Source organism: Staurois parvus, unplaced genomic scaffold (genome assembly GCF_062004578.1).
Source record: "Staurois parvus isolate SC_StPar_1 unplaced genomic scaffold, SC_StPar_1.0 ptg000175l, whole genome shotgun sequence".
Lineage (NCBI taxonomy): Eukaryota > Metazoa > Chordata > Amphibia > Anura > Ranidae > Staurois > Staurois parvus.
The window spans coordinates 1,315,834-1,332,429 of NW_028317971.1; the positions used below are offsets into that span (position 1 = coordinate 1,315,834).

The following is a 16,596-nucleotide window of genomic DNA, read 5'->3' on the forward strand; positions in this document are numbered from 1 at the left end:
AATGGCAAGGACTCAGCCAACAATCAGCTCCAGGAAGATCAAAGAAGGTCTAAAGTTACCTGTGAGTACTGTTACAATTAGAAGACGCCTATGTGAAGCCAAGCTATCTGCAAGAAGCCCCCGCAAAGTCCCACTGTTACAAAAAAAAAAAAAAAAAAGACGTGCTGAAGAGGTTACAATTTGCCAAAGAGCACATTGACTGGCCTAAAGAGAAATGGCGCAACATTTTGTGGACTGATGAAAGTAAGATTGTTCTTTTTGGGTCTAGTGGCCGGAGACAGTTTGTCAGACGACCCCCAAACACTGAATTCCTGCCACAGTACACTGTGAAGACAGTGAAGCATGGTTGCGCAAGCATCATGATATGGGGATGTTTCTCATACTACGGTGTTGGGCCTATTTATCACATACCAGGGATCATGGATCAGTTTGAATACATCAGAATACTTGAAGAGGTCATGCTGCCTTATGCGGAAGAGGAAATGCCCTTGAAATGGATGTTCCAACAAGACAACGACCCCAAACACACCAGTAAACGTGCAACATCTTGGTTCCAGACCAACAAGATTGACGTTATGGAGTGGCCAGCCCAATCCCCAGATCTTAATCCAATAGAAAACTTGTGGGGTGACATCAAAAATACAGTTTTTGAGACAAAACCAAGAAATCGAGAAGAACTGTGGAATGTAGTCCAATCATCCTGGGCTGGAATACCTGTTCACAGGTGCCAGAAGTTGGTTGACTCCATGCAACACAGATGTACAGCAGTTCTCAGAAACAGTGCGACTACAACTAAATATTAATTAAGTGATTCAAAGGAAAGCAAAATCTTCAAACATTTTTCAGTTTATATAGTGAATGTTTGAGTTTGTAAAGAAGAATGCAAACACTGCTATTTTTTTGAACAGTCTAATATTCACTTTTCTTCAATTGTTTTTAGAGGAACAACACAAATTTGATATATTTTTCTTCGAGTTTTGATTTGGAATAGAATGTGTAGTGTTCCCAATGCATTTGTGTGTATGGAAATAAAAGCTATTAGAAGGATTTTGAGCTTTATTCACTTTTTTCAACACACTGCTTTTATTTTGAACACAACTGTAAATATTGGACACCTTGTAACGACACCTAGGTATGGAAGTCCAGATGTGACAGACTTGTGTGCCTATTGGACCATTTACAGTTAACTGAATTATTCATAAATGCCAGCAAGGTAGGGCCCAATTTTTGTCCAGCAGGATATGACTGTCCTAAGTCAATATGACAAGCAGGTGATAATACTAACATTGCTGGCAGAGATTCTGTACAAGGTTAAATGGTTAAAGTTGTACAGCTACAAAGTCCTATAGTTGTGCATAATAAAGTCCAGTATAGGATGAAGCTGGTTAGCCAATATAGTGCTAGTGACAATGATAGGATATCTCTGTTGCTATGATTACAAACCTATATTGTTATCCTGATTATCTTGATGTTTTTTTTTTATTGCACACCTGTATGTAGAGTAATGTTTACTGAGAGTCACCATTCATATGTACACAATCTCTTCTCATGTGTTCTTCATAAGTTTTTTTTTTTTTCTTCTTCTTTTGCAGCTTATCACTATCCCACCGCCATGCTGTCCAGGACAATGAATCCCTTCACACAAGAAATCTTGAATTTTGTATCCATTATATTATTATCTATATTTTCGGCTTTAGAAGCCCACCTTTTTATGGGTTTCTGAGAAGGAGACTGGCCTGATTTTTTGCTAGTGATGTGAATTAGATGGCCATAGACAGGAAAATGTCTCAGAATAATTGCCATTGAGACATCCACCATCCTCATGATTGAGGGATTCCCCACTATATTTTCTACACCCTGGCTGATGGATGTTAGCAGTGTAAAAGCCCAGATATGCTTGCTTTTCTCCACTGAATATGGGATGAATAGCACTTGCTCACACAGAGCGTGTTGTGTTTAGCATGTGTGTTTTGCATGCTTTGAAATCTTTGACTGAAAAGGATTATTCCTTTTTTTTCATATAAAAGAGGAACAAAACTTTTAACACGCATGAAAAAAATGCCACTTTGGAAAAGACAGCAGTGGTGATCTATGCCTCTTACTACATGTTAAGGTGTATTGACAGGTGTTTATTGCCATTTACCTTATATTTGGATACAACAAAAGGGTTGATGGTCATTTCTTGCCACATGGTTAGATATGACAAGGGTGAAGGATGCCTCTTACTACATGCTCAGTTAAGATAGGCGTGATGGCTGCGTCTTACCACATGCCCAGATATGACAGGAGGGATGGTTGCCTCTTACCACAAGCCCAGGAATGAGAAGAGAGATGGTTGCCTATTGCCATATGCCCAGGAATGAGAAGAGTAATGGATTTCTCTTGCCACATGCCCAGATATGACAGGGGCGATGGTTGCCTCTTCCCACATACTCTAAAAAGACAGGGGCGATGGACACGTCAGATATCTTGTCTGGCAATATAGTTGCCCTTACCACATTCTCATTCCTATGCTGTGGCATAGGTGTAACGGTTGGTCTAGTGACCATCACCTCCACATGTTCATCTTTGTGTGATTGAAAGTCCATCCTTAGTCATGTTATGATTACTGTGTCCCCCAGTGGAGCAATTTCCTCTCCAATTCTCTCCCAGTAGTGTCACCAGGACAGGAAGACAAATCTCCCCAGTAGTGAGACACAATGGAGGTTCTAACATTTTCCACACTCAATGCAAAAAAAAGTTTAAGATTACATCTGGCATTAAAGATTATTTCTATTTACGTTGGCAAAGAAACCAATTGAATGGCTTACTGGAAAGTCTTTAACACTGCACCTGTCCAGCTGGTCATATTGCTTGCAGTAGTTGCATTTCCTATTGCTAGGCTATGATTTAATACTTGCTAAAAAGGTTTACCTTAACTTTCATGTTCAGAAAAATGCACAAGGCAAAATCATTATTATTTATGATGAAGATGAGAGGATAGCCAGTCAAGCAGCTACAACAATGTGTGAAAGAGGATTTGAGAATCTATTTATGCTTTCTGGAGGTAAGAATTATTCTATGTTTAGTTAAAACAAGCACAATTCAAATGAATGACCGTAAAAAGAGGGTATAAATCAGGATAATCAAAGTTTATATTGTATATTACCTGTTTTGTGTAACTTCTGCAGATATTCTTCATATTCTGATTTCAAAACCTCACCCTGCTGCCTCCTGAAACCCTAGCATCCTAGGGTCCTAGTGTACTAACTGTGATGACACTTCTGAAGATGGGGTAATGATGCATCCAATGCCACTTTTCAAGCAGCTTTGACAGAAAAGAGATTGCTATGTAACAAGAGACCACTTTCTGAGGGCCTATGAGTGTGTAGAGCTTTAACTATTAAAGCCCAACAAGAGGAATTAAAAATAAAAAATAATAAAAATAACTCCTGTAGTGAGTAGTGCTCCTTATGTCCAGGGGTGCAAAGTGCAGGCTCTGCCACTTACTTTTTACCTTCTCCTACTTCCTGAAGCTCCAGTTTGTGGGCAGAGTCTCAGCATCATAACGAGACATTAGCCCTGTATGGTATGCGGAGGAGGCTAAAGTGCTACCTGATCTGGTCATAGTTTACAGAGCAGGTTGTGGGGGGACTGGTCCCAGCACTAGAAGGAGCCATCTGGAGCGAGGAATAAGGGATTTCTGTTCACCCCTGGACATAAATATTTAAAAGAGAAGTTTGAAATCACACATGATTACATCCAGTGGTATTAAGTCATTCCAGGATCTCAAATTTGAATTCTTACTGCCCAACTCCATGTTCTTTCATTATCTCCAGCTCTGTCATGATTTACATACCCAATTTGGAGACTCACTACCACCCCTTGAGTCTCTCCGTTTACTTGGTGTATGTTTGGTTAATGACCCCAAAAAACTAACATCCACTTTCTATAACTCTCTTCTCCAGCCAACGTCTGCGGACTTAGCCAATTGGTTAAAAACTAAATGGATGGTGGATGTGGAGGATGACGAATAGGAGGATGTCTTAGAATCCAGCAAACTGGTTTCCCCAAAACTCTCTGACCGCTTCACCCACCTATATATTCTACATAGAGGCTACCTAACTCCTGTTCAATTAGCAAACGACTGGCCCCGTTATGACCCTTCTTGCCCTGGATGTGGGAATTCAAAAGGCTCCTTCTATCACTTAATATGGTCTTGCCCGGTCATACAAGGTTATTGGACCCAGGTGATTCGGTTCCTACATGGATTCCCCTCTAACTCTATGCCCAAAACAATGTCTTCTGGGGCTTTTTCTCAATCGAGACAGTGATAAACATTTACATGTTTTTCTTCAAGAAACACTTTTAGTTTCTAGAATGCTGATAGCAAGGGTCTGGCTTAGGGCTTTGCCCCCGACACTCCGGCATTGGATTGTTGGTATTAATCTCACCCTACCCTACAAGAAAGTAATATACAGTATATGCACAGATGGTTTCCTGCCAAATACAATAAGACATGGGATAGATGGTTAGAACAACCCTCCACATTTAATGTGGATGAAACTGAAGACTCATAATTGGTAACTTTTCTTTATCCTCACATTCTGCATTGCCTCATGACTATGCTATTTATGCAATCTATCATTCCTTATACTGAGAATGTATTATGGTATGATGTTATTCTTATTGCTCCTCTGTATTCCATATACAGTATGTTTACCTTTTTATAAAAAAGAGCTCTTTTGACCCAAAAAAAGAGAGAAGTTCTAAATTACAAGAAACAAAGATTTATACTCACCTATGTGGGTTCAGCTTCGATTCCCCCACCACTTATAAGACTGAGAACTGAATGATCAAAGACCACTAATTGCCTTCTTCAGTGAGCAGAGGGCAGTGACTGTCAGTCTCCAGTTCTCTGCTCTACCCCTCCAGCATACACTGGTGCACCAGGCTGTGGAGGGGGGGGGGCATCTGGCTCAGGCTCTCGGCTGCTCACTGAGAGGCTGAGCCAGCTGCCTGTCAGGAATCCAGAGCCTGGAATGGTTTAGTGACGTCAGCCAATGCTCAATGCGGGTCGCAGGACGATAGAATGAAGTGCACTCCTTTGATCCCCACAAGAAGTAGGGCCAAAAGAACTTTGGCCCTACTTCTCCTTTTAATTTGATTTTTTTTTTTAATTTCTGGAGTTGGGAAGTGACTGAACAGTTTTTGTTCAGTTCGCTCTTGCGATGCAATTTTACAGCACCCCTTTTATTTTTTATGCCTTAAGACTGGTACACATAGGCCAAATATTGGCCGGTTCAACAGAAACAAGCAGACATTTTTCTCATGTGTACAGCAGCCCATCCGACAGAAGCCAGTCTAATGACCAGCTTTTATCAAATGGACATGCTGGCAAACCAGCATCCAATCGGAGCTTGCAGCCAATGGCAGTGTGTTCTGGAGGGGTGGGCTTTCCCTGTCAGAACACAATAGCTCAGTGGGGGAGATTGCAACACTAACATTGCTTAGGTAGTACAGAGACCTCTCAGATTTTTTTCATTCAGCCCGTTGGGTTGAACAAAAAAAAAACCTCCCCATGTGTACCCTGCTTTAGGCACAGATCTCTAAGGTCTTGCTAGTCAAGACGCTACAGTATTTAGGCTCATGTCACTAAGGTACAGCACATATCTTATTTGCCATAACAAACATTTATTTGAGCTATTACTTTCAGCTTTAATTGTCTCTTACTGCTGAAAATACAAACAATTATGGCAAAAAAGTTGAGCCTTTTTCCTGACAATACCTGTCTGTTATGATTCACTCTACATTAGTGCAGAGCTACTTCTAAATAGTATACCATGGGAAAGAACCATATATTAATATAGGAAATCCACCTTCAATCTTAAACGTGATCACACAAAACCACATCACATAAATACAATCAACAATATTATCAGTTCCAGGTGCTGGCAAATATCTGAATTTTTTTCTCTGTGATGCACTCCACACTTCCTCCACCAAAGAGTGCTTCATTGTGGATGTGATCTCACCTTAAAAATATGACCTGCACATTCTAGAGGTCTTAAAAAGCCTTTTTCCCCTTTTTCTGGAATCCAGGGATATCAGATGATGGCTTCTCTGTGGCTCAAGACAAAGCAAAAACAAACTAGTGCTTTCCATTTTAAACATAATTATTTATTACATTTGATTTATTACGTTTTTTCTTTTATTTCTGTTATGACCTTTTCTTACTAGGGAGGCAGTTCTTGGATTTTACTGCCAATGTAAGTAAAACAAAAACTATTCCATGAAATTTCCCAGCTGCAGGGATGATAGCCTGGGCAATGTACAGTATATGCGAAGCCAGTGTTTTTCTGTCACTTTGTTTACGCTTCAGGAAGAGTTGGATAAAAATTCACCATGGTAGCTTCTATATTTTTCTGGTCACATAGGATGAATGGGAGAGTGCTTGTCGGTAAACACATCAAGGTGACCTTACATCCTTTTAATGATGAGTTCCCTGTCAAGTGCATAGCTCATGCATAGCTAATGTGTGTTTGTCACAATCACAGTCACTGTCAATTTGCATTTGATGGTGTATATATGTCAGTTTGTGTTAATCAGAGGTGCAATTCTAAATATTTAGCTTATTATTTGGATATTTAAGGATAAGGGAGGCTATTGATGAAATGATATGCTCTGTAAAAAAATAAAGATAAAAACTTACTGGCATACTAGATGTAGGCCTAATGTCACTACCATACTATTCATATGTTTTCAACAATGTTGCATTATTCCCTCTGTTTATTTTGTATTCGTTTAATTAAGAATAGTTTCACTTTAGGGCTCCATGCATACCTGTGTGCTTTGTAAATGTGATAAAAACGTGTATTGCATTTGCGGTGCCATTCATTGTTAATGGCACCCAAACGCAGTAAGCAGACAAGTGTTTTGCCAAATGCAAAAATGCACAACAAACACAGCAGATTGTGAGGTGCAAAAAAACGTGAAGAACTGAACACGGCAAAAAGCTCCATGAGCTACTTTGCCTTGTTTGTCGTGTGTAGGACAGCCCATTGAAATGGAAAAAAAGCATGCGCAAAACACCAATTTGTAAAATGCTAGATGTGAATGGGGCCTAAAAGTATCATCCCCTATTTTTTCTAGGTGTGTAAGAGCTTTCAGAAATCTCTGAAAGTATTCTGGCCAATGCTATACTTGACAGCAATGTACGCATTCTTCATTACCTGCCCTACATCCACACATTATAAGAATATATGCATACGGGTGGCATGGCCCCTGTGCATCATCTCTTGGTGTAGTGTCCAATGCTGCTGCCAGTAGCCTGTCAAGATCTATGACAGGCTGAAATATGAGGCAGCTGGTCTCTGTATAGAGCGGCATTTGTGTTTGGGGTCATATTCACTCGGGACATATGTCCTGAACACAGAATTCCCTGGTTTTGGACATATGTCCCTAGTGCTTAGGGACATATGCCCAAAACCTGGGTTATTCTGTGCTGTATGTGCTATACAACCCTAAACAGGAGTGCCCCTCGGTGTAGCTTCCAGCTGCTGCATATTTAAAGCATGTCATAAATTTTGCTACAATTGTATCTCCCAGGTACCTGAAAATGCTCGGATTGGCCAAAACTGGCCCATGTGCATATGAGGCCTTATCTACATATTATAATGTGCTCTGGACAGATGTGTGTTGAGTTAAGGTGGAATCTGAGTAGGTAATTACATTATTGATTATATATTACACTTGGTTTTTTACAGGTCTGAAAGTTATAGCACAAAAGTTCCCAGATGGCCTCACAACGGGCACATTTCCAGTCACCTGCTTAACTCAGCCAGTGCAACCTAAGTCTGCACGCAAGCATTCCACACCAAGGGAACCTGTCTTACCACCTGAGAACAAATTGAGATTTTCCGGCCAAGACCTGGAAAAAATAGAACAACATCTGGAGAAAATGCTCATGCCAGCCGACACTGCCAGTAAGCAATTAATTCCATTAGTGTTAAACCAGTCTCTCATCAATGTAAACTCGTCATTTGGTAGAACACAGTGTGGGAGATTTACTAAAACTGGAGTGTGCAAAATCTGGTGCAGCTCTGTATAGAAACCAATCAGCTTCCAGGTTTTACTGTCAAAGCTTAATTGAACAAGCTGAAGATATAATCTGATTGGATACCATGCACAGCTGCACCAAATTCAGAGTGCTCCAGTTTTAGTTAATCTCCCCCTGTGTTTTTTATGTCCACTTTTTCACATACGTGCAGCAGGTTAATGTACCTTATTTAGGTTAGAGGGTAGCAGGAATTTCCATTGATCAGAGAAAACATCTAAAATTTATAGATTGCCCCCATGTTTTGTTTTTTTTTCTTGAATGCTTTTATATGGAGAGCTCTATGTACATATTGTTGTGAAGACAGATCAGGCATTATAAAAGAGAAAAAAAAAATTTGCAGGGGTTTGTTCACAAACGTACATCTTTTTCTTTCTTCCCTGTATTACTTATTTTCAAGGAATAGGTCTATTCCTTATAACCATGTTGGCAATATTCAGTTTTTATATAACATTGCTGCATGTCTAAAGGAACGTCTGGGGGGGTCCAGATCTTTCCACTAAGCACAGATTGTGTTAATATACTGTATATCTATAGATGATATAGCAGGAAGGGGGCTAAAATAAAGTTAACTTGCTACAATTTCTTGACCTACAGGGGACTGTGTTATTTTTCAAAAAAAAAAAGAAAAGATGCTCCTTTTCTTTACCTTTTAAAGTATAACTGTATGCTAGAAATTCAGATTTTGGTATAATGACACTTAATTTGTATCCTGAGTATTAATTACCTGTCGGTTCTGGAATTGTTCAGAGCTCTGCTACCTCCAGAACCACAGGGGAGGCATTAGTAAAGAGTGGCACAATCATAATGCTTGAACCACTCTTCTAAACTTGAGAAACAAAACAAATCCTGCTCCTAATTAACAAAAGGGATGTAACTCTTGATTGGGAATGATTGGTTTTCTGTTCTATGCTGTCTGTGAGAGCAGTACAGCTAGAGCTGCATACTTCGGATTTCTCTGCCTATGCCCGCTCAGCTACGATCAGGAGGGAGGAGGAGGGCTGTGCAGGCTCTGCTCCTACCTGCAGAGAAAGGGATGTGAGCTGTCTGCTAAAAGTTCACATCCCATACACCAAGCCTGACCCTGGTGGACATCTGCGGCAATTTTCTTTACTGAAAACTACTGCATTCCCTTTGTTTAATTTGGAGCAGACTCTGTGCTGGTTTCTATATTACTCTGAAATAGAAACTGGCGTGGGGAGCTTAGATAAACCTGAAACAGGTCTACCTGCTTAATCTGCTTTTTTTTAATACCATTCTGTATTCATTACTAGAAGAAACTTAATAGGAAGTTGGATTGTGATAACCGCATTCTAAAGTGTGTGATTAAAGTGGAACTTCACCCAGAAAGGGAAGGTCTGCTTACCCCCCCCCCCCCCCCCCCGCCAGCCCCTCTTAACTTTTGGTACTTGGTCTTTTGTTTTGTGGGGGTTTTGACAGGTACCAGCTCCCACTTTCAGTTGTATCCCCGAGGCAATCCAAGTGGAAGTTTGCCCTTTCTCCCCCAGCCTCCTGGGACACATCACAGGTCACAGAAAACTGTGGGACCATTCACAAAGCGCAGCACGGTAGGAAGCCGGCTGTGCAGATACAAGCAAGTAAACATGCCGGCACCTGGACCCAAAGACGGCTGAAGAGCTGGCTCGAGTGAGGACAGCGCTCGACCACTGTACAGTTAAGTGTCCTAGTATTAAAAGTCAGCGCCTACATTTTTATATGTAGCTGCTGACTTTTAATTTTTTATTTCTGGCTAAAGAACCACTTTGAGTTTCAATACAGCAGATCTTAATCATCAAAGATTGATCATCTGTGCTGAGTGCAGTTTTTTTAGAAGGAAATATTCTCTTCCTGTTTAGGCATTTTTTTGTAATTCATGTTGCCATGTGTCTCCCTCTGTTGTTCACAGGTCGTCTCAGCCGTTTATCCACTGGTAGATCGGAGTCAAAAAGTTCCTACTCCAGAAACAGCCACATTCCATCTTCTGCCAGCTCTGTCAGTTCCCGATCAATCCGAAGCATCAGTCCACATGGCAAACCCTGGAAATGATTTCTGTACAGTATCACCGATATACAGTCATTCCCATTCAATCCCTGGTCTACTTGTCCAGTAGAACATTTCTTATTCATGCTACTGCAGTATTGCTAGCTAGACAGGAGTTCTTTGGCGAGAAGCTTAAAGAAATAGAATGTTGTTTACAAGTTATTTTTCAATTATTGTGTAGAAGTTTCAATTTGGGGGGGTGGGGTATATGTACCGGTTCTTTGTGTTATAAAGCAGTTTTTTAATAACTGCCCATTGGAAGCTATGATGAGAAATCACTGGTTTAACAAATGACCAAGATGTGTGTTGCAGTGTCTGTGAAAACCTTATGGGCACATTCCATATTGCATGAGAACAATTACTCTTTTATCAATGCTTAGGGGTCTTTTTTATAAAACATTCCTTGGACGAATGTTGTAAGCATTTGTCCAGTGTCCAGGCTGCATAGATTTTTCCCCATATTTTCTCTAATACTATGACTTCCTATGATTGTCAGCTTCATCTAGCAACCACAATGCTGTATTTTTTTCTGACATACTCCTATGGTTCTTGCTGTGCTGTTTCAATGTTATCAGCATCCAGACTGTATGGAAATATTGCAAGGAACTTGTTTTTTTCTACCGAAGGGATATTTATGAATTTTTGAGCACTATATTGAAAACAAATAGCAGTTTATAAAAGTCTCCCCACCGTGCCATTACCATGTTTGAGGTTGGGTAACAATGCTTGAATGAGTTATAAAGAATGTAGCAGGAGAAGTGGGAGAACCCAAAACTGGATGGTAATTATGACCAAGAGATCTTTCCACTGGAGCCCCCAAGAGTGTGATAGTGGGCAATGAAGATCACCAGCCCCTTAATAAATGATATGTTGTATTTGGTTGTATTGATCGTTTGGTTTTTTAGCTCACCCCTAAATCATCTATGGGTACATTTCATTATTTATCATAAATATGTATATTCATTGGAAAGTAATATTCAAACATATCAGTTACAGTCCTCTCTAAAGTGGTTCTAAAGCCTGATGGGATTTTACCTTGCATTCTATGATGAAGGTAGAAAACATTCAGTGTGCAGCTTCCCCCCCTCCTTTCCTCTTCGCGGGGCCGAGCCGCACTCTGTGTGTCTCATAGACTCACATAAAGAAACAAATCTGAACCCTTTACAATCACTTTAAAGCTAAACTTCAACTTGTTAGTTGTAGTTTTCACATGGTATCGTCTTTTGTAACTTAAAATAGAATTCCAAATAAATCCTAACTTTAGCTGGAGGGACCACCAACAAAGGCTGCACCATGGGAGCTTATGGAGCTTCCAGCTTTCATAGCCATGGTCGGACGCTCTTTGTTCCCCTACAGCCACTGGGGGATCATGTGACCAGAGTGAAAATGGGCAAGTTTTTTTTCCACATAGGTTAGTTATTGTAGGTGTTGAGGGGAGATTGTGAGATTGTGGCATAGATTTAGAGCAGCCAATATGCATAGATCCAGTTCCCTGTGGGCTCCTCAGGAACTCTTATTACCGCCAATAATAAACTAGGATCTACCACACTTGCCAAATATACTTGATGTATTTATGAATCATTGTGCGACAAGCAGTCCAAAGCTGACTTAAACACTCCTATTTATAAAATAATTCTATTTAGTCACTTATGACATTGTATTTGAGTAAAGGAAAGATATTTGCTGTTATCCATAGCAACCAAACAAGTGTTAGCTTTAGGGCCCTTTCACACTATAGGCATTGGGGAGCTTTACCCAATGGAGCCCCAATGCACAGACACAGCAATTTGTCTTATGTTCTTAGTTCTGGTCACGCCAACACACTGCATTGGTGTACGCTGAAAAAAAAAAAATAATCGTGCAGTGTGTTGTTTCACACTATACTGTATTACAACAAGTTTCAGTGCTTAGAAATGAATGAAATGTGTGACATTTCAAGAAAGATAAAAAAAAGAAAAAAACAACAAATTGCTCTACCTATTCACAGTGCACACTAGCAGTTATGCTTTATACAAAGCATAAAGTGTGCCTACTGGTGTGAATAGGTCCTTAAACTGCACTAGTGAGTTCAAACATGATGAAATAAAATTTGGATGCTGTGTGTAACACTACTTTACTTGAGGTTTTTTAAATTAGATCTTGTGTATTTTACTATGATGTATCCTAATATTTCCTATTTCTAATTTATTTATATTTTTAAAGAGGGAACTCATGTAGCATAGCTTTACACTCAGTGTACAACTCACTTTTTTAGCCCTTTAATACTTTTTAGTATGGTGGCTCAGCATGAGACCATACAGTAGTGTTCTGTAAATAAGTGCAAATGGCATGTGCAGAGAGTTTAGTTATCCATATTAACCAACCAGTGATCTGCAACAATGGTCAGTGATAACACTGATTGCTATGACTCACTTCACTTGCTTGTTGCTGTTGCTTTTGTTGAATACACCTAATAGAAAGGGTGTCCTAATTAATAGGATATTTGCATAAAGATGGCCTATGTTCTTGTAGTCCTGTATGATCATCTTTGAAATGTGCCAATACATTACAACCAGCCGCATAAAATGTCGAGCAAGTTGACTGAATTGTAGTTTAAAGCCCGTATCAGGGCAGAAAAAGTTTTCCCACTTTTGACTGCTTGTTATTATCTAGGGAAGAGGAGAAAGGAGATTTACTTATCTAATCCTCCCTCCCTCTCAGCACAAGACTGGCCCTTCACCCCCGTGCTCCAGTGGCCTTGAGTTGTGGACTGTTCTTGATGTCATCAAGCCTAGAGAGAACTCCATAGACCAGGAACAGCCCACTGCTGGCCTCTAGAGGAGTGTAATTTTCTGGTGAAACGAAGGATTGGGTGAGCATAAGCTTTTTTAAGCTTTCTCCTCACCCCTAGACAAAACAAGCAGTTGAACTGTGCAGTGCTGGAAGCTTTTTTTTTTTTTTTTTTGCCCAGAGATAAGGAAAAAATTAAATATCATTGAAAAAAATATAATTTATAAGTTCCCACATGATGTCACCCTTATTTAACAAAAAAATGTTTTTCATAGCTTGTTCACATTCATTTTGGATCAATTTTCATTTAGTTTTCTTCACATACTACAATGATATGTTGCTTTTTGACGTTTAGGGGACTTTAGTTCCTTTTTGTGTTTGTGTTTTTACACTGCATAATTATTTTACTATATAAGGTACTGTTTCAGTCACTTCCAGGTCATTATGTTTGTGGAAATTTTTATTAAGTTACAGTGGTAGCATTAACTTAACTGTAGCATCATTTTTTAAACTTGGGCAATATTCACAGTTCTGCATTTTTCATGCAGTACATTTTAGCCCTCTGTTCACACTTTGATGATTTTGAAGCATTTTTTTTTTTTGCACGTTCGAATGCGCGTTTTTAAGCATTTTTCTGTGTGGTGTTTTGGTGTCTTGTGCTGTTTGAGCTCTTGAACCATGTTGAACCATGTCTGCTATGCCAATGTCTTCCCAGGCCCTCTGCTACTTGCTACAGTTCTCATAATGGACATCACAGGGGTTCTTGAGGTTATTATGGGCCCTCACCAGGTGGATGAAAGTATCTACATTCAGCATGGACACTCCTTATACTTTCATTTTGTTCATGAGCCTCAGGTTGCTAGGGGGAGAACGGTTGTTAGGTGCAAAAACACACTAAAATGCTTGTGTTGTGCCTTTTCAGGCGCCCCAGTTACTCTATGGGGCCAAAAATGTGTGATTCTATCCAAAAACTAGATAACATTCTTTTTCGCATGATATGACAAGTGGCAGCACAAGGCAAGTGTGAACGGGTACCATTGAATATAATGGGAATCTTCACGTTGAGTGTTTTCACATTTCAAGAAATGCACAAGTTGCTCAGGTGTGCGATGAGGGCTTGTATGTGCTATCATTCATCTTGTGTGGTTTTCAGCAAAGCACATCTGGCATAAAGATAAAGTAAACTGGGTACAAATGTAGCCTTAATTAATTTATGAACATGAGGAATGTGCCTTTTCATGGAATTTATAAACCTGGATGCTGGTTACAAGAGGTAATTCAAACCTAAAATAAATGCCAGTTTCTGTGCGTCACTCTCGGACTCATTTAAAATAAGTGTAAAATTAATGGATGAAATATTTGGGATTACAGTCCTCATTCGCTGTGCCAGGGCCTAGAAATTTATATTGTCCAAAGTAGTGACTTAGTAGGTGCAATCAAGTGCAATTCCCTGATGTTAAATGTCCTGTTAATGAGCTCTTTAAAAATTGTTAAAGAAGGTCTGTAGGAAGAGATACCTTATTTCGTTGATGTTGTTTTATTGTTTTTAAATGTTTATTTTAATAAAATACATCTGCTGCTACTAAAGGCAGTTCTGGCTTTTGTTTCCTTTTTATGTTTTTTATTTATTTTTGTTTTTTTACTACAAAAGGTCCAAATGTCTAAATTAAAAAAAAACAAACAAACTAGAAGTCTGAGTGTATTTTGTTGTCCATTTTACAGGTAATAGGGCTGTGAAGGCTTTAACCACTTGCCCTCTGCCCTATAGCAGTACTGAAGCAGGGCTGCGCAAATTCACGTACAGTGGATATAAAAAGTCTACACACCCCTGTTTAAAATGTCAGGTTTCTGTGATGTAAAAAAATGAGACAAAGATAAATAATTTCACAACTTTTTCCACCTTTTATGTGACCTATAAACTGTACAACTCAATTGGAAAACAAACTGAAATCTTTTCAGTGGAGGGAAGTAAAAATAGAAAACTAAAATAATATGGTTGCATAAGTGTGCACACCCTCTTATAACTGGGGATGTAGCTGTGTTCATAATTAATCACATTCAAAATCATGTTAAATAGGAGTCAGTACACACCTGCCATCATTTTAAAGTGCCTCTGATTAACCCCAAATAAAGTTCAACTGTTCTAGTAGATCTTTCCTGACATTTTTGTAGTCGTATCCTACAGCAAAAGCCATGGTCCGCAGACAGCTTCCAAAGCATCAGAGGGATTTGTTAAAAGGTATCAGGAGAAGAGTACAAAAGAATTTCTAAGGCATTACATATACCATGGAACACAGTGAAGACAGTCATCATCAAGTAGAGAAAATATGGTGCAACAGTGACATTACCAAGAACTGGACGTCCCTCCAAAATTGATGAAAAGACTAAAAGAAAACTGGTCTGGGAGGCTGCCAAGAGGCCTACAACAACATTAAAGGAGCTGCAGGAATATCTGGCAGGTACTGGCTGTGTGGTACATGTGACAACAATCTCCCATATTCTTCATATGTCTGGGTTATGGGTTAGAGTGGCAAGACTTTTCTTATGAAGAAAAACATCCAAGCCTGGCTAAATTTTGCAAAAACTCATCTGAAGTCTCCAAAAAGTATGTGGGAAAATGTGTTCTGGTCTGATGAAACCAAGGTTGAACTTTGTGGCCTTAAATCCAAAAGATATGTTTGGTGTAAAAGCAACACTGCACATCAACAAAAGAACACCATACCCACAGTGAAGCATGGTGGTGGCAGCATCAAGCTTTGGGGCTTTTTTTTTGTTTCAGCTGGAACTGGGGCCTTAGTCAAGGTAGAGGGAATTAGGAACAGTTCCAAATACCAGTCAATATTGGCACAAATATAAATCAAAGGATGCAGCGCTGAACAAGAAGTACTATAAGTATATAAATAGATGAATAAATGATTGTAAAACAAGCAGTTCATATAATAATATCAAGGTGACTTCAGGTGCTCTCATCTATTCCTATCCTCCAGGTAACACGGTGCTGTGCGATATAGTGCAGAAGAAATGCACACTCACCAGAACGCACAGTTTAATGAGCGTTTATATATATATATATATATTTTTCCTTTGAGGTCATCAGCTGGTCAAGGCAGGATCTAGAATCCAATGGTCTCCCTGGGTATTATTGCTAGGACATCAGGATGATCCCTCGGATGTTAGCCTGTGGATTACTCCTCAAGTGGTAAGAACGCTCCTTCACCAGCAGTGAGATGGATGGCTGTGAATTGATACTCCCCAAGGGAGTCAAAGCAGAGACATCTCCATTGTGTAGTAAGTAACGTATTTTATTTGGATAAAACGAGAATAAAGATCGGTATTATGCAGGAGAAATCATGTTTGGCAAATCCCCCCAGACGACGTGCGTGTGCACGAAACGCGTAGGAGGAGCCAGGAACGCCGTGACGTCACGCCGCCGGAGCATCGTGGAGCTCTGGCGGCCATCTTTAACATTGGACGGTTAGTCCATGATTTCTCCTGCATAATACCGATCTTTATTCTCGTTTTATCCAAATAAAATACGTTACTTACTACACAATGGAGATGTCTCTGGTTTGACTCCCTTGGGGAGTATCAATTCACAGCCATCCATCTCACTGCTGGTGAAGGAGCGTTCTTACCACTTGAGGAGTAATCCACAGGCTAACATCCGAGGGATCATCCTGATGTCCTAGCAA

General features: G+C 39.8%; 1 protein-coding gene across 1 annotated transcript in view; it reads left to right on the forward strand.

The window, feature by feature from the left end:
* Window positions 1-14,495, forward strand: part of CEP41 (centrosomal protein 41) — a 61,618-nt gene extending 47,123 nt beyond the window's left edge. Inside the window, exons 8-11 of the mRNA XM_089676866.1 lie at window positions 1,593-1,660; window positions 2,932-3,046; window positions 7,746-7,964; window positions 10,002-14,495. Of these exons, the coding sequence (XP_089532992.1) occupies window positions 1,593-1,660; window positions 2,932-3,046; window positions 7,746-7,964; window positions 10,002-10,141 (542 nt within the window). The 3' untranslated portion in view covers window positions 10,142-14,495. The remainder of the gene's footprint in view (window positions 1-1,592; window positions 1,661-2,931; window positions 3,047-7,745; window positions 7,965-10,001) is intronic.
* The last annotated feature ends 2,101 nt before the right edge of the window (window positions 14,496-16,596 follow it).